Here is an 18,905-nt window from a genome sequence, read left to right as displayed (position 1 = left end):
GTTCACAATAGAAATGACATGATACCATCGACACATAGAACTAGTTATATTGTTTACTGGCATTTCAAGACATTTGAACAAAATAAAATTAGAAAAAATATGATGCACAATGGCATTTACTAGATATTGTGTTGCGGAAATATCAAAAACTCATGAAAAAACACAATTCATGTCAAATTTTTAGTCATATTACAAGCCTAAATATGAAATAATAAACTAAACATTGAAAGTAATGAATTAACTTTAAAAATACTTATAAAGTAGATTATCATTATTATTTGATTTTTATATATATATATATATTATTGATTTGATTTGAATTCGATTTTGATTTTTTTTCTGATAAGAACAAATCAAATCAAGAATAGTAAAAAAAATTTCCAACGTTAAAACTTAAATCAACTAAGTTACCAAACCACAAGTCTATCTTTTTATTTGACTTGATATATCGATTCGATTAGGCCTGACGGTTTGACCTTTACGCCACTAATTTTGAGTTTTGACATTACAGTAATATGTCCTAAGAAAAAATTACTACAATATATTTTTTAATAAATTCTATATAATAAATGTAAAATTGCAAAATTAGAAAAAGCTTTCGAGCTTTGCTTCAATTTTAATTAAAAGGGAGCCGGGAGGAAAATAAGTAGTGTCGTCGCACCGTAAGATCTTGAACTCCCGGGTCGTATATAACTTCCTGGAGCGCCTATATTCTCTTCACCATCTCATTACTCTGTAAGCATTCTTCAATCTTCAATCTTCAATCTTCAATCTTCAATCTTCAATCCTCAGTAAGGTAACTCCGATTTCTCTGAATACTTCTTCTCACTATTTGATCTTTCGGCAACTTCTTACTTATAATCTTCATCGTTAGATCTAGGGATTTGTTACTGTCGGATCTGATTTTTCAATTATTCATCTCTCAAATCTGTACGAAGATCCGATCATTTTGCGTGGATTTCACCGTTTTATGTTGTAATTTTGGTGAATTTGTACAGTGTATGTAGTATTTTATTGTTTCTAAAATTTATCGCATTGCCGATGTCTATGAAGTAAATGATGTTTTAATTTCGAATATACTCATCTGTTTAACAATCTGTACAAAGATCCGAGCCATTTGCGTGGATTTCACCGTTTTGTGTTGTAATTTTAGTGAATTTGTACAGTGTATGTCATATTTCGCTGTTTCTAAATTTTATGACATTGTCGATGTCTGTGAAGTAAATGATGTTTTAATCTCGTATATATTCATCTGTCCGTTGTTTGGAGGTTTTTTGATGTTTCTTACTGTTTTGAGTTTGCATTCAAAATCCAGGTGGTATACGATCTATTGCCTAGGATCTGATACAACAAAATCTACCAAGCAGCAAAGATGGTAATATCTCAGCTGATAAATTTGTATCGACATAGTTGTGTAGATTTGAATGATTTGTCATTTTTTTTAAAAAGCTGGAGATTATTAGCTAAGGAGAACACTGCAATGATAACTATACTCCGTATATGCTGTGCAGGTTGTTCTAGCGGCTTCCATAATTTCTAAATCTGGCAAAGGTATGTCACATTCTACATATGTTTTTGGAATTATCTGGTTTGTGGAGACTAGTGCGATGTTAGTTGATGATTTTTATGGCGGAATTCTTCTGAAGTCAGAGCATGTACACGCAAAAATTGCTACTCCCTCCTTTACATTTTATGTGTTTGATTGGAAATGAAGTTTAAGAAAAGCATACTTACAATGGCAAAATGGGAATGTTAAGATTAAAGAGTTTGTGGATATAAGAAGTGTTCTCTTCATTATTAGTATTTTTTTTATTTTGTGGAAGAATGTTGTTGGAGTGTAAAGCTCGAAATAACATTTGACATTAAAGACGTTGCTGTTTCATTCACATTAATATGTAAGACTTCTCGAGTCAAATTTAAAAATTACAGTAAAGGCAGAGGAAATAGTTCCATTAAGTTATAGCTAGAGGCACAAAGTATAAATAACCTCTAAGAAATGTGATTTTGGACATGTAAAATGCGAGCTTGCAACAAAGAATAGGCTGAACAATTTGCAGTGAAGTACTCTATAAAGGAGTTGGAATGTCTCAAGTTAATCATCATTTGATTGAGAAGAGTTTTTCAACATTTCGCTTTTGTTTAACCAGTTTTAGTTGCAAAGATGCCGAAGTGTTCACGTTGGTATCATTGTGTTTGATTATTTGTAATGGTTGACACTTGTCTTCCAAATAATATATTTGTCATTATAAACAACTGTTGTTTCATGGAAAATTACATTTTTTTTTTTTTTTTTTTTTTTTTGATAACCGAGAAATCCGTCTGTGACCCGCCCTTTGGACCAATCACAGCCTTCTAAACTCGGTGGATAATGGGCCCGCCCCTCTACCCTTCTCCACTTAAATACCGGGCTTCGCTTTGCATGGTGTGGGGCTTGAACCTGCGACCTAAGCCACAAATCCTCCACCTTTTGCCACTTGAGCTAGGCCTTGGGGGCATGGAAAATTACATTTTTGGCGTGTTACTTCTTCATATGATGCTTTTTGGTGTGTTACTAGTGTATGTAGTGATTGTCGTAATAATTGGTGGATTAAAAACATCCATTCCAAGAAAAGTGCGAGAAAAAAATTATAACGCCTTGGACTGCTTTTGGAAGTAGTAATGTTTTCTCCTACTTAATTAGTTTGGATGTTACAAGACTATCATTAAAAGAAATGTGAGAGGCTTCCGCCCATCAAAAAAAGAAAAAAACAATGTTGACAGGCTTCCTGTGGTATTCTTTTTTTTAACAGAGGAAGAAAGACGAGGGAAGAGAAAATATAAGTATTTGTGCCGCAACTGCTATGTTCTTCTTTAATAGTATAGATGTGACTAATAAATATAAAATAATATTTTCCTAGAAGGAGAGGGGAAGGGAATGAAAGTTATGTAGAAGAAAGCAATAAAACATGAAATGCAAACTTAAACTAGAAAGTAAATGGCAGAAAAGAGTCTATGTCAACCTTCTAAAAATGAGAATATAGCTGTAACTGTTTGTCTTTTCTGGCTGCTGTGTTTGAGCGTAGTGGTACAATAATGACAGCTGGGGAAGGTTCAAATTGCTGCAACCACAAAGGGTCCTATTTCCTCAGTTTGGCTTTTCACTTAACTGTGATGTTTCCATCATCTAATTCCATAGGTCTAGGTCAGAATTTTATTCTTTCTTATATTTCCATTTGAAAGGTGTAAGAGCTTCTGTCCACTATGATATCCCTCTTGTGGGGTATCAGTAATCCCATGACACTGTTTTGCTAGTTCATTTGATTTTCTGCTCTTACAGAAGAAGCTTCTTTTGTTTGTTTGTGTTAGGACTGAGGATGTGTTATTCAACCATTTCTTGCATGTTGATGTCCAATATTCTTTTATTCATGTAATAGGATGGATTTGCCACCGACCAATATTGACCGTATCATCTCATTGTCTTCTGCAGCTCTTGTCTCGAGGCAATTTGTTGATATGTCTCGTATAAGAATTGAAGGATATCTTGCAGCTTTTCCTAAATTGGTTGGTATAGGAAAGCAACATACATATATTGAGACTGAAAATGTGCGATATGTTTATCAGCCGATAGAATCTCTGTACTTGCTCCTTGTGACCAACAAACAGAGCAACATTCTTGAAGATTTGGAGACACTGAGGCTGCTGTCTAAACTAGTATCCTTTCTCTTCCTCTGATACTGAAGTTAGATTATCCTTTCTTCTCAGCATTAGATTGTCTTTATCCGTCTCTGTTCATAGAATATTGCTGCTTTTAAAAAGAATAGTTTTTAATTTCTCTAACCTGCAAAATGTAACTCCAAATTCAATCCAAATAAATCTAAATAAGCAAGTTTTCATGTGCATGCTACAAGAGATTTTCTGTAAATGGAGAAATTTGGAATATCCTTGACCATTATTAGGTGCCTGAATATTCTTATTCACTAGATGAGGAGGGAATTGGCAGGACAGCTTTTGAGCTTATTTTTGCATTTGATGAAGTGATCTCTCTTGGGCACAAGGAAAATGTTACAGTTACACAAGTCAAGCAGTACTGTGAAATGGAGAGTCACGAGGAGAGATTACACAAGTTAGTCTTACAGAACAAGATAAATGAAACTAAGGATGTCATGAAGCGTAAAGCCAGTGAGATTGACAAAAGCAAGGTAGTTCAGAAGGCACATGTCAGCTGTGCTAAATGTTAAATTTATTATCTTATTTCATGTCTTGGGTCTATTTGATTGTACTGTTAACATAATTTTCTACACATTTACTTCGCAGATTGAGAGGAATAGAGGTGACAAAGGAGGTTTCATGTCACTGCAATCCATGGGTTCTGGAAGAATCGATACTGGCTTTGGCAGTGACTCAGGCATATCCAACACAGGAGGCAGTGGTTTTGGTAGTGGTTCTGGATTTGGTCTAACCCCTGAAGTGGACACATTTTCCACCAAATCCAAAGGTTTGTATTTGTTTCACCTTGTCAATGTGATGTATCTTTGGATCGTTGCTAGATCTCTGTAGAGGGGGTGCATCAACCCTTTTTGCATGTTTGCTCGTGCACTTCTTTTACATATGTCTTTAAGCTGCAGACACACCCTTTTGATGTTATAGGTACATATACTGTGTAAAGAAGCAGTGCACACAATTTTGATAGGAAGGAAAAAGCCACCCTTTTAAATAAATGTTGAGTTGGGTATATAGTGATGACCCAAAAGAATATAGTATGAAAAAGATATGCTGTTGTAGGTGATTAAGAAGAATGAAAATGAAGGAGAAGGAGAACACACAACTTTCTTCCAAAAGTTTTCCTTGCAGAATGTGGAAGGTTTTGATAAATATGACACACTCGAGAAAACTATCTAGAATTCCTACGAAACCCTCGCCTTAAATCTCTCTTAAGGAAGAAGGGAAAACGGAACCTCCTTTTGTTTGCCTTCTTCCTTTTAGTTGTGAGAGTTGTATATTTCCGACTTGCTGTGTTTGTGACAACTTATTGAGGTGATCTTTTCTTGATATCTGAAAAGTTTTGCATCTAGATGGGGTTACTCAATCTTGGTTGTGAAGCACATTCCCGTTTATCCTTTGAAATATCAAATTTGCAGGTTCTCTTGGAGAACCATAGAGAATTTTTTGGAAACCAATTATGAAGATGTATCTTCTGACAATTTTGTGTATCAGGTCGTCCAGCTGCATCTGCTACTGCTCCACCGAAAGGTCTCGGTATGCAGCTGGGTAAAACACAGAAGACCAACCAATTTCTGGAATCCCTAAAAGCTGAGGGTGAGGTAATTGTCGAGGATGTGAGGCCAAGCGTTGGTCAGGCCAAACCAGCTGCTGCTCCACTAACTGATCCCGTCACATTGACTGTTGAAGAGAAGATAAATGTAACACTAAAGCGTGATGGTGGTGTCAGCAATTTTGTCGTCCAGGGTACTTTGTCTCTCCAAATTCTGAACCAAGAAGATGCTTTTATCCAAGTGCAGGTTCTCTCTCTCTCTTCAAGTATGCTGAGGCTCCTCTGAAAAATTCATTGTGGAAACTTGTGTCAATGTCCAATGTCAACAATTTTAGTTATATTCCCTTTCTATGCCAAAAAATAAAATAAAAAATAAAATGATGCAGTGTGCATGTAGATTTCCTTGGTTTAGTGGAGTGTATCATTTATGTCCTCTGCAGCCAAACACTGTTTCCAGCTCTACTCATTTGATTGCATTTGATATGCGACTAGCAATCATTTGAAATTTGGAAGAGGGTAAAGAAGAATCTAAATGTTTTTTCTGCATTTCCTTGCAATACATGACTTCTCTAAGAAAATTTGTAAAACATTTCCAGTATGCACTCTTTACAATATAGCTGAAGACTCACTAGGCCTCTTTCCATTTGAAATGCTTGTACAAACTGGACTCTCTAGCTCTGCATTTGGAAGTCTATCTGACCTTTAGAAGGCATTTGTATTTGCTTTGCTTGTGAATTTTGTGATCTTGTAGTTTACTGCTCATTCCATACTATATATGCAGATTGAAACCAGTGGAAATCCAGCAATCCTCTTCAAAGCACACCCAAACATGAACAAGGAGTTGTTTGCAAATGAAAATATTCTGGGCCTTAAAGATCCCAATAGGCCATTTCCCACAGGGCAAGGTGGTGATGGTGTTAGTCTTTTGAGGTGGAGAATGCAAAGCACAGATGAGTCAATTTTGCCTTTGACAAGTAAGCTTCATGAATTTCAGTTGACACTTATCTAAATCTCAGTGCTGTCTTCTGTGTTTAATTAATGTTATTCTTTATCATTGATTTCAAATATTTTGTCTCAGTTAACTGCTGGCCTTCAGTTTCTGGAAGTGAAACCTATGTGAATATCGAGTATGAAACCCCCGCACAGATTGATCTACAAAATGTTGTAATTTCTGTACCCCTTCCAGCTCTCAGGGAGGCTCCAAATGTACAACAGATAGATGGAGAGTGGAGGTTATCTACTTAAACTTAAGCTTTTGTTCTTCTGCTAGGTTTAAGCGATCACCCTTTTTATCAGAGATCTATTCTCACTGGATTTTAAAACTGAAACTTACATAAATCTTCTTAAGAAATGGCCTTTGCACCGAAGACCATGCTACTTTTAAGATGCTAATTTGTTTATTGCTTTTAAAAATGCCCAGTTTGCATCACTAGTTTACATTCACTGCGGTCAGAGCGAAGCAGCTGCTTCATGTTTATTATTTAATGTGGTTGCATATCAATAGGATTTTTGGAGAATCATTGGTTTGGAAAGTTCACACATGATGTGGTTCTTCAAAGGGAGGGATGAATGTCACACAGTTATTCCTTCCGATGCTAGCTTTCAATTCTGTTTGTTTTCCTTGAAGAAGAAATATGAACTCCTATATTCATTTTGGTTGCACCTCGTAAGAACTATCAAATAAGATTGTTTAGTAGCATGTCTGTAGTGCTTAAGAGAAATTGAGTGGAGAGAAAAACTGACATGAAAAAGTAAAAAATGGTAGTGGGGACACTGGCTGTAGTTTTAAACTATATTGTTATACTTGTGTGGTACGATAATATTGAGGAAAATGGTAAAAGTCAGTCAAAATGCAGTGCAGAATGTATGATTTCATCCCTTTATTCATAGACCTTATTGATAGACCTAATTGTAGTTGGTATAATCTTAAGTACTTTTTTGAGGCATAGATGATTGACTGACCTTTTTGACTGGAAACTTGAATGGAACTGCTGGATTTGTGCTGTACAGATTGTCATATGTTCTGGTAGATTTTAATATTTTTCATCCTCCAATTGCAGGTACGATTCCAGAAATTCTGTTTTGGAGTGGTCTGTTCTTCTCATTGACAATTCGAACCGCAGGTTAGCTAATGTTAAAAGTTTGTTCGATTGATGCACACAGCTATTAAGGTTGTTTGTCTTTCAGTCTTTCTAATGTGAAAGTTTGGGAACTTTGCAGTGGAGCACTAGAATTTGTTGTTCCAGCAGCTGATCCATCAGCCTTCTTTCCAATTTCTGCACAGTTTACTTCCTCAAGAACCTTCAGTGACGTGAAGGTTTGCTCCTAATCTTCCATATGATATTGCTCGGTCATTTTGGTGTTTATGTGGTGTAGCTCTAATTTTCCCCCACTCTATGCTGACCATTAGCAGTTAGTGTCTGGAGATTATCTGATGCTCTTGCTACATGTTTGTTGCTATTTGCATGCAATCATTATATCTGACCTGCTATTATACTTGTTCATTTTCGTGAGAGTGTCTTCTTCTTGTTGCTGTTATGGTTTACTCTCTTGCTATCTTAACTGTTCAAACAATGTTGATGGAATTTGCTGTGTTGTGATTCTATGCAGTTGATCTTTTGTCCATATAAAATTTAGAAGCAATTGTTTTGCTGGATGATGATATTAGTAACAACAACTTTAAATATAGCCCCCTAATTTTTTCCCGGATTACTAGGAAAGAAGTATTATTGCTGTATAGAAATCTATACTGAATATCAAAAAGGCTCTGAGAATTAAAAAAAACTAGTCTCGTTTTTCCTAGATTCGCTTCACTGTCAGCTGATACTTTTGTAATTGAAATTGGTGTGTTCCTTTGTTTTCTTCACTGTACTCCATCTCCATGTGCTGCCTGGATTAGGTTGATTATCTGGTAACACGAATTGGTTTAAAAATTCCAGGTTGTCAACGTGCTGCCTCTAAAAGGTGGGGCTACTCCCAAGCATGCTCAAAGAACACTGCTGGCCACGGAGACTTACCAAGTTGTGTGACCACAAGGGCATCATCAAATTGTGCCCCTATAGCAACATTATAGGACTTATTTTATTTCATTTTTGTTCAGACTTTTGTTTGCCTTTTCCTTGTTCTCCCTTCCCAAAGTTTTTTCACAACATGATCATGTACGGAGATGGAACAACTTTGTTAGGTTGAACTTAGAAAGTCTTGTGCATTTATAGCGTACGCCGATCAACTTTTGCGCAATTGAATTGAACTAAAATTTGAGCATTCACTGTTTTCTTTATTTTTCTATTATTTCTTTATTCGTTTTTTCTCACGTCACATGAGATCTCTCTTTGGTCATTGAAAATGTTTTTATATTTATATTTGGTCACAACTTACTGGAATGCCACCAGCAGAGATACTTGTCTTAATTACATTTCTTTTAAGATAGTTTGAATTTGTTGCTTTCGACTATCTGGAGCTGTTAAATTTAGAGAATGCTTCGGATAATTCAAAACCTATTAGAAACATATGTTTGAAGAAGTTTCCTTTTGTTGGAGAAAAAAAAACGAAAATGTGTTACTTTATTTTTGAGAGTTCAAATTTGAAATAAAGAATATTGCACCAAGTGCACTATTTCTTTAACTAAATTAACTCATTCTAATTGCATATGCTCATTTTATAGAATAACAAAGTTTTGGGTTAATGATATGTCGATCTTTTAGGGAGCAATGTGTATATATATATATATATATATATATATATATATATACTAGAAGGACATGAGCACGGGCCCAACAATAGATTTTTACATTTAATGGTTAGTAAAAATAGTGGCAATGACTACTACAACAGACATCTAAGAAGTAGTTGCATAAAAAATATACTACAAGTACCACAAACTATTACACTGTATCTTATTCCTAGTTTGAAAATGAAATTCTATCATAATACCATTCACTTAAATCCATAAGCCACCCTTACACTTCACTTGGCTTCATGACATGAGCAAAATCCAACTGTCTTATCCAGAGAATGATTCAAGCAAATTCTATCAAGAAAGAGGTTTAAGTCAATTTACCAATGCTAGCAAAGTGAAGAAAGAATATGAGATTGTAACATAATTGATCACTCTTAAGGTCGTAATAAATAAGCAACAAAGTGGAGATCAATCACTGCACCTACATGGCTCTCCCATCATCTTAAATCTAATATAGTCAAGCCATACCTACAACACTGAATTTAGAGCATAGTGTGCTGAAATTATATGCAACAAATGAAACTGCTTGAGATTATTATTATTCTATAAAAATGAATCAATATTATTGTGCATAGACATTATAAATGGAAGATTCAATTGAAATGAAACTCTAAAAAGACACCTGGTTAGAACAGGTTCTGATCAGAGACCTACGTAGCAAGAAGAATAGGTGGCTCGATCAATATAAGCACCACATTGTTGAACATTTTATTATATTGTTTCAAACCTACAGAGACCGTTTCATTTATGTTCTACCTTAATAAAATAGAGAAGCATCAAGGTTTAAATTTCAATAAAAGATGTCTACTAATGGTCTGAAAAATACTCCAACTTTGGTCGAATTTGCTGTTGCGATACTAAACTTTCATGAGGACCTCAAATATATATGTTTAAAATACGGTATTGAATAGGTCCTCATGAAAGTTTAGTATCGCAACAGCAAATCCGACCAAAGTTAGAGTATTTTTCAGACCCTTATCCCTCTACTAATCATCAATTAGTGTTATAATTAAACGATATGTATTTCATTCAATTACAAAGGGATGCAATTTTATAGACATCTTGGAAATATGGTCCTGAATTAATTGCTTGTTCATCAACTGATTGTTCTATTTAAAAGAACAATTATACTGTATTCCAGAAATATAATTAACTGATGTAAAATTTACTTTCAAAAGTTTATCTTTTCAGATGCAACAGAATTGTTCATAATAATTGACGGGAATTGAGGTAAAGATTAAAGAACACATGCAACTAAAACCAACATAGTTGATAAAAATGAATCTTACAACTTACATTCCTCCAATTTTTCATTAGCACATATCATAAAATTTTTAAGTCATGCATGGTTTGAAGCTAAAAAATAAACTACTACAAAGAGGAATCCGTAAAGTAGTACATTGAAAAAAGAATTAATAAAAGGAAGTGTGAATTGACCAACAAAGTCCAATTTATGCTCCACTAATCCTACAGCTCTGTGTACGTTTTGATTTGTAAGCTTATGGTAATATCCTATTAAGGCGTAAATAGTCGATCCAAAACGCTCATGAAGTTGGAATTTTCTATTGCATAGTTGGTTTCTAATTCTAAATTATTTGTGCTTTCGTTTAAAGATATTTTCCAATTCAACCTTTGCATTAATTCATTGAGTAGACATATTATTAGGATATGAGAAAATATAACCTTTCAATTGCCAAGAAGTTGTCAGATTTCTTGTCGGTTTTTCCTCCTTTTCAGCATATATTTTTGTTGCATGTGTTTTTTACTTTCTATGCTATTTTTCTAACGATTTGAAGCTTCTTCATGGTGAACTCGATATTCAATTTGGCTACTGCAAATAGAAAGGAAAAACTTCAAATCGTTAGAAAAATAGCATAGAAAGTAAAAAAAATTGGAAATTACCCAATTAATCCTTCGTATCTAAGTTTAAATACACTTCACCTTCTAATACAAACATCCAAAAAATATTTTGACAAATTGCAAAATTATAAGACCACAAAAATTCAATCGAAATGCAAGAACAAAGAGAATTAAAGTAATAATGTTATTATTGCACGTAACAAAAATGATACACGTGTTCATTTACCAATAAAAGAACGCCAAATTTATCATATAACTTTCTCAACGTTTGGTACAAAAAAATTTACAATTATAAGATATGCACTGTTCCTACACGTGTACTAAAAAGGTAAAAATAATGGTTTCACTTTGAATTATAGAATACATGTATCTGTAATAGAAGAGCAAGGAAACCAGTAATCCAATAGCATATGCCCACGTTGACAATATACCTTACACTATTTGTTACTTTAAAAGTACAACTTATGTTGCTTTCTGTACAACTATTTGTAGCTGCGTTCGTCCTCATCCTTCTTGGCTTCTATAATAAGAGAGAGAATATATATAAAATAGAATATCTTAATAAAGGAAAACAATAATTTACCCAATACTTTATTCTTATCTTCAAGTGTCAGCCTCAACCATGTGTCTTTATAGATACTTGTACACGCACCAAGAGAAGTGATACAAACCGACATGCATAAATTATTGAATTGAAATAGTAGTAATATACTTTCACCTTTCACGTCTCTTAAATGAACATAAATTTATTTGTTTTAATTAATTAAATTGATCAATAAACATGAATTAACCATTTAATTTTTTTATATTGATCAAATTCATATTTTCAAAGCTAATAACGCTCAAAGAATAAAATATAAAAGATAATATTATTTATTATTAATTATGTAAAATAACAAATATTAAAAAAGGACATAAATAGAAACGGACTAATAGCATGCATCAGTCAACTTATTTAAAAATAGAAGAGATAAGAAACTAAAAGTAGAAGACAGCTGGTGTGAAATGATGATTTTGACTCTTCCCATTATGATTTATGGGCAATAACTTGGTCCGCCCGCCCTATACTCGCTTTGATGTGCTATTATAGGATCCTCACATTGATTACCCTCTCTTTTTCAAAGCTTGATTCAGAGCATCACTATAGAATTAATTAACTCTAAACTCTCACGTTGTATTTTTTTCAAATAAATTTTTTATATTTAAAAACTAAAATACTACAAAGTCATTAGTAGTTAATCATTCATAAACATTGAAAAAATAACAACTAAAAAGAAATACAAAAGTGCTAAGGCCGGATCTACTCCAGAAATAGTGGTGCAGGTCAACATGTTGTCTCTCAGCCAAACTAGGTATAAAAATTGATCTAATATTATTTATTGGCGCACACATGCTTTAAATTTAAATATGAATGATACACTTAATTAAACGTTGAGTTATTTATCTAAACCGGTGAATACAATTTTTTTTCTTTAGCGGTGTACCCAACTCCCAAGCTCTTGAAATTTAATGTACTGTCGAAATAGTAATTAAGATAAATAATGGATTAACATTATGTATAAGATCTTCATGAAGCACGCCAAGTGGTGTAGTAATATTTTCACGCGCTAAATTATTTAATTTGAGGTAAACATTAAATAATTTTGCCTAAGCAGCATACATGTGCAGAGGCAGAGCTACAATTTTTTTAACATATAAAAAAAACCAATGGTAAAATAAGTAAAATGTATTTTACACATACTACTTATTTAGTGAATTTTTAAACACATATACATAATTCGAGTCAAATACATCCATATCTAATTAGTTTAATCTTTAGATGGTGACATAATAATATGTTTGTCACTTTATGTGAAGGGTGAAAAAATCTATCTCAGCTTACCTTCCAATCAACTTCATTTTTTTTGTCCTGACCATACTTTTCAACTCTTAAAACCCATCTCTACCTCATTTCCCACATCATATTTATACACACATCTTCTTGGATAGCTTCTAGTCAAAACAGAAAATGGATGGGTACACAAAGATCAATGGATCCAACAATTTCGCAGATCTCCAACACCACAAAACCAATGAGAATCTTAGCCCAAATCACACTGTTTTTCATGATGTGATAGATATTGAATCCATATCCAAAAGCCAACAAAGCAAGAACCAAGAACCCCATGATGAGAATGAGAATGAGAATGAGAAAGAGAATCAAGATGCCATTGCCAATGAAGAAAATATGAAGGGCAGCAACAACAACAACATTCCTAGTGCTGTGAAATTGAGCAGGGCTTGCTCTGTTTCATCAGCAGCTTCAGCAAACAGGTTCAGACTAGAAAGACAAGGGAACAAGAATACAACTACATCATCATTTGAATCAGTGAAGAGAGCTTTCTCAATGAGAAGATCTTCATCAGTGTCTGAGAAGTATTGCAGGATTCATGATCAGGGATTCACCATTTCGTCTCCGATATTGGATGATGTTGCTGAAGCTCACGAGGATAGTAGGGAGAAGAAGAAGAAGAAGAAGAAAAATGGAAGTGGCAGAATCCTAAAAGCCTGTAAGCGCCTTTTTGGAATCTGAACATATGGAGTATTATTATATTGTTCATTACTCCATAGTCCCCACACCCACCACTTTGGCCTAGCTCATGAGTGGAGAGAATTCAAGTCCACAATTTCAGGACGGATGTGAACTAATATATATTTATAGTTTTATTTTCTTTTGCATATGCATATATAGTTTGAGTCGGACGGTGTGAGTTCAGTTCAATTTGCTCTCAATCTCCCTCTGAATTCACTGTCATAAGAAGAAAAGTTTGTATGTGCATGTACTCAAGGGAGACACTCCTACTTCTATCTTGAGAATGTTAAATCTTTGGCATTTTATCTTTCTCTTTTGTTATATCTTATGCTATAATAATAAGCATAAACAGTGAGGTCTTATAATCTTTAGAAGTTATAAGTGCAAGTTGAGTATTGAGTTAATTTGTTCAATTTGGTATTCAACAACAACAACAACATCCCAGTGTAATCCCATAAGTGGGATTAGAGAGAGTAGAGTGTACGGATACCTTAACCCCTACCTTTGGTTGTCATATAAGTTTAAATTTTTAGTGTTCTATTATTATTTTGATGCTTAATTCCTAATTATCAAACTGTCGAAGTCAAATTCACATGTTTGACTATGAAGAAGCTTATTGAGATCCAAATCTAGGCATAAACTAATGACTTTTCAATTCAAAGCCTTGCCAGTAGTTATAATAGTGACATAACAATTGTCTGGGAACGTGAGGTGAACTTCTGAGGGAACATGGGTCCAAAAAAAAAAAAAAAGCAAATAAAAGTCTAGATACTGAACAAAAAAAGGAAATGAGTTTAAAATAAGTGTAATATCAACAAGCATGTGGACATCAGACAATGAAGACAAAAATGGAAGTACCAAGGCTTCAATTGGTTTCACACAGGATCCATTATGAGGCCATAAACTATAAAGCACAAAACAATATAATAACACAATCCTTGTGTCACAACTATCAAAATCAGACACTGAGCAGGTAATGATCAAGTAGTGGAGAAGGATAACTCAACCCAAGACTCTTTTATAAGATCACCTTTTCTACTCTTCACTCTGATGGCGCGCACCCGCATTTGATCCTCCAAAAAATGCACTACTACTTTTGAAGGATCTGACATGCACCCAATGTCAGAGTCCAAATCAACATAGCATATCAATACTGTTTGATGAATAAAATGTTTCAAACCTGAATTACATGATCCCTTTGAAACATTGTTATCTAATCGAGTCTTAACCCTTTTGCCATCCTAGAGGTCTAATACAAATATACCAATTTTGACAAATCATTCTAAACAATAACTAAAGCAAAATAATACGACAATCGAAGTACAAGAAGCAACAAATACCATTACTATTTACAAAGGAACACAAAATGATCTCTCTCATAATCAAGATGGAATGGTAGGAAACTAGAATCAACACAACATAGAGGAAATTGTTTCATACGCACACTTACAATATGAGTAGAAGAAAACGATAACTGGTGTATTTTACTTACATATTTTCTTGTGATACCCACTCTTCTAATACCAAGCACTTAAGACCCTCCCAACTTCAAAAGAAATATAAGCATCAATGCAAGCATAACATATCTGTTTACGGCTAAGCCAACGCTGATCCCAAGCACTGGTTGTCACACTCTTGGGCTTCTCAATCTCTATTCCCGCAATTTTCTTCCCCAAATATTTGAGCCCCGAATTAAGAAGCTTCTTATTGTTCAGTTCCTCTGCCGCCCACTCCCGGAGATCAACAACGTTCGACACTTCAAGATCATAGTCCTCCCACAGCTTGTCCACGTCACTACGAATACCAACTCCAACGAATCTGTAGTCGTCGTTGTTCAGAAAGTTTCGGAGTCGGCGGGGGATGTGGTTGGAGTGGAGAACTTGGTAGATGATGCAGGACTCTCCGACACACAGCTGGATAGTGGCGACGGGGTTTCGGTCGACGACGGGACTGAAGTTTGGGCGCCACTCGATGTCAAGCCCTACAATCAAACGATGGAGACGGGATCCGTTTTCGGTTTCGATTTTTTTGATCCATGAGGAGACAGTAGAAGGATCAACAGTGACGCTGGTTTGGATTTCGGTGTCGTCCTCGTCCAGAATAACATTGTAGAGTCTGTAGTTACAATTGCAGGCCAATTCGTACTCGATTAACTGCACATCCATGGCGTTCAAAGGCAAGAACCGAATCTCTCTACTATTGGTATGAATTTTGAAGCAAGAAATAGAAGTAAATTTAGGGCAAGTGCCTTGTGAAGTTCGCAAAATTCCGAATATCAATCAAAGATGTTAGAGTGGAGGTGCCACTACCGACTATCTATTTTACATCAGAATGCTAAATGATTATAAAATTTGGCCAAAAAAATTTAAAAATTATAATATTTTTTTATTTTAAAATAAATCGATCTTTTTTTCATTTTTTAGTTAAAAAATATTAGAGTTAAAATGGTAAAAATGTAAAATAACATAGATAAAATATCATTGTGGCCAAAAAAAAAAAGAGTCCATTTTTTATTATATATGGAATGAAATATTGGCCGATTAAATGCTTTTATGTTTAGAAATTGAAAGTTTGGATAATGAGAATGTTGTTGGGGTAGATGTGTTGATATATTAAAAGAGATAAAATTTGTAATAAAAATTGAATTGGAGTGATCTTAGTGAAAGATAAAATGTAGGAACTGAAATCAGGATGATTTGGACTTGTGATGATGAGATGCACGATGTATAAGGGCGGGGGCTTGAAATGTTGACTATATGGTTACATGAGAGGTAGAAAAAGTATTAATAAATGTGATTAGGCATGACGTGACATAATTTCATGTTAACGAGGACATAATTTTAGATAAAAAACAATGGAAGACATGAATTAGGATAGAAAATTAGTTAGGTAGTTGAGAGTTTGTCTCGTTTTGTCTTTCATACTAGTAATCATAGTATTACTTGGTAAGTTTCTTGTTATTCTGATTCTGTTACTATATTCCGTGTTTCTAGCACTTTTAGAGTATCCTATTATTTTAGAATGGTGACTGTTCATCTTTTTTAGCATTTTGTCTTGATTTCTTTATTTTTGATCCTTTTTTTCCAAATCGCTTTGTAATGTTTTTACTTGAGCTACTGGTGCATGAAATAACCTTTCTACCTAGTGAAATTTACTACAAATTATTTTTCTTAAATTTCAGTTATAAAATTATATTTAGTATATTGTTGTCGTTGTTATTCAAAGATGTAAAAATGTCATCACGGCTTGATACTATTACCCAAAAATTATGTACATGTTAAGTTGACAAACAAATACACCATGCTAATCGGCATCCTAATTGGGTCCAAATAATCAACGTACCCTATTTTTCAACTTAACTTGTGCTGTAATATGACATGACTTTGGATAATACATGATAGAAGGTTAGTATTAGAACAGTGTTATGCTCTCTTTAGTATTCGCTTTAATATGAATTAATCATGATTAACTAATACATATACGTATTAAATTATGTAATTATAATAAAGTTATATAACTTGGCGTAAATCCAAATACAAATTTATCGTATTAAAGGATATGTACACATAGTAATTTGTACATGACCATTTTGTTTTCCGTTGTTTCAATTTCATCCAATAAATCCTCCGTGTAAGTAACGTAACATAAAACATCTTATCCTCTTTGATTGATATTCCAAAATAGGTGCCATACAATTCTCTTTAACATTATTATAAAATACCACAATGTCACTCAATGAATGTAGGGAAACTCAATTAAATTATCAACCTTGAGTATCCTGAATACAAGGAAACTTTTAAATCCATTTTTATCCCCTCAAAAATCGAATCAAAATGAAAGAATCCTTAGAATAATACGAAATACCATAAAAAATACACAAATTAATAGCCTATATACCAGAAAGTCCCTTCTTTTTTTCCTGCTATTTTCACTATTGTTAGAACCAGACAATCAAATCTGTGGCAATAAATAAATAAATTGAAAACCAATTTATACGTATTATTATTATTATAAACATTCAAATACCTGAATGTTCTTGTCTTTGTTATCTGAATTCTTGAAACATAATATTATAATTCTAATTCTTCCCTTTGTGTATATTAAATTTTTTGTTGTTGGGTTTTTGGCATTTGGTTTGATAATGCCAATAGAAGGTGTTTCCATGGTGGAGGAACCTGTTTTATGTAGTTCACCACTAGGGTCCAGCCCAACCTCCCCTAAGAGTAGGATTAAATTTCTGTGTAGCCAGGGAGGAAAAATTCTTCCTCAACCAGCTGATGGCCACCTCAAGTATGTCGGTGGCGAGACACGTGTTATCTCTGTTCCTCGGGACATTAAACTTTCAGGTAAAAATATGCTTTATGCATTGAGCAATGCTGTCCGGTTTATATGAATATGTTACATTGAATCATGAATTGATTTATGACTGTTATGCCACCACATTGCAGAACTGATGAAGAAGCTAACTCCTCAAATTGAAGGTGATATGGTTCTGAAATATCAACTAGTACACGAGGAGCTTGATGCCTTGATCTCGGTTAAAACAGATGAGGATCTACGCCACATGTTAGACGAATATGATCGTTCTGAGAGTGCAGGGATCCCCAGACTTCGTGCCTTTCTGTTCCCAGCAAAGCCCGTTGTGGTGGATCACCACACAACGCCACCAGAACCTCTAGAACAACGATACATCGATGCTATTAATGGTATAATACGTGCAAGAGATCAAGCAGGGATTAGGATACAACAACCTCTAAGCATAAGTCAGGCCTCTTTTGGGTTTTCCTCTGCTTGTTCTTCACCAAGATCTCCTGACAGTTGCACTACTGATGGTGTTATTCATGAGTCATTGCTACAAAGTATTTTTCAAAATAGAAGTCAATTGCACAAAGTTCAGAGTTCCCCTAGCTTTTACAATGTCAGTAACCAGCAGCAACATGGGTTACATCATAACTTGCACCAACAGCATCACTATTACAACCATAGACAACAATACTACAATGGTTACCAGTTAAACAAACCTCCTCATGGTCCTGGTGATCCAGTCAAAGGGCCAGACAGGTTGTTTTCTGTTAGGTCTGTTGGTCGAACTGAAGGGTTAAGGTATCAAATGGATCATAACCAACATTACTATCAATCACCCTCGAGGCACAGCCGTGGTGGTGGCTGTTGTATAAAATGTACGCATTTTGATGACTATGAAAGGAGAAATGGAAGTATATCGCCGAGCAGTTACTCTATGGAAATTGGAAATGGTTGTGCTTCTCCAGGAGGTTATTCTGTGGAAAGAAGAACCAGTAGTCTTTCTCCCAGTCCCATACCACTAAGCCCTCGCTTCTCCAATATGGCTGGTTTAGGGGATACTTAAAAACTCTTTTGGCAAGAGATCACAGCCCCACCCTATTTGGTACAAGTTATTGTACAGTAAATAATTATTTATTTATTTTTATCATATAAGAAGGGATGTACATTCGTCTTTTGCA

General features: G+C 34.4%; 3 protein-coding genes across 4 annotated transcripts; 2 read left to right on the top strand and 1 right to left on the bottom strand.

The window, feature by feature from the left end:
- The first annotated feature begins 665 nt into the window (after positions 1 to 665).
- Positions 666 to 8,542, top strand: LOC125816835 (coatomer subunit delta-like). 2 transcript variants are annotated; one of them, XM_049496473.1, is made up of 12 exons: positions 666 to 735; positions 1,316 to 1,375; positions 1,512 to 1,551; positions 3,467 to 3,690; positions 3,936 to 4,178; positions 4,294 to 4,474; positions 5,194 to 5,498; positions 6,033 to 6,225; positions 6,330 to 6,483; positions 7,312 to 7,374; positions 7,472 to 7,568; positions 8,191 to 8,542. In XM_049496473.1, exons 2-12 carry the CDS (start codon positions 1,373 to 1,375, stop codon positions 8,278 to 8,280), a joined length of 1,593 nt encoding a protein of 530 aa, XP_049352430.1. In that variant the 5' UTR covers positions 666 to 735; positions 1,316 to 1,372; the 3' UTR covers positions 8,281 to 8,542. The 2 variants fall into 2 exon arrangements, with proteins under 2 accessions (XP_049352430.1, XP_049352429.1); XM_049496472.1 differs by having other exon boundaries at positions 675 to 796.
- A 6,204-nt stretch (positions 8,543 to 14,746) lies between these two features.
- On the bottom strand, positions 14,747 to 15,614 carry LOC125816846 (Werner Syndrome-like exonuclease). Its single transcript, XM_049496489.1, has one exon. It carries the CDS (start codon positions 15,585 to 15,587, stop codon positions 14,940 to 14,942), a length of 648 nt encoding a protein of 215 aa, XP_049352446.1. The 5' UTR covers positions 15,588 to 15,614; the 3' UTR covers positions 14,747 to 14,939.
- Positions 15,615 to 17,527: 1,913 nt separating this feature from the next.
- Positions 17,528 to 18,793, top strand: LOC125816841 (uncharacterized). The gene is made up of 2 exons (XM_049496480.1): positions 17,528 to 17,768; positions 17,871 to 18,793. Exons 1-2 carry the CDS (start codon positions 17,564 to 17,566, stop codon positions 18,788 to 18,790), a joined length of 1,125 nt encoding a protein of 374 aa, XP_049352437.1. The 5' UTR covers positions 17,528 to 17,563; the 3' UTR covers positions 18,791 to 18,793.
- The last annotated feature ends 112 nt before the right edge of the window (positions 18,794 to 18,905 follow it).

The sequence above is a fragment of the Solanum verrucosum genome, unplaced genomic scaffold, assembly GCF_900185275.1.
Source record: "Solanum verrucosum unplaced genomic scaffold, falcon-dt-bn FXZP01000261.1, whole genome shotgun sequence".
In the NCBI taxonomy this organism is placed as follows: domain Eukaryota; kingdom Viridiplantae; phylum Streptophyta; class Magnoliopsida; order Solanales; family Solanaceae; genus Solanum; species Solanum verrucosum.
Note: the sequence above shows the minus strand (reverse complement) of the source record. Positions and strands in the feature narration are given on the sequence as shown.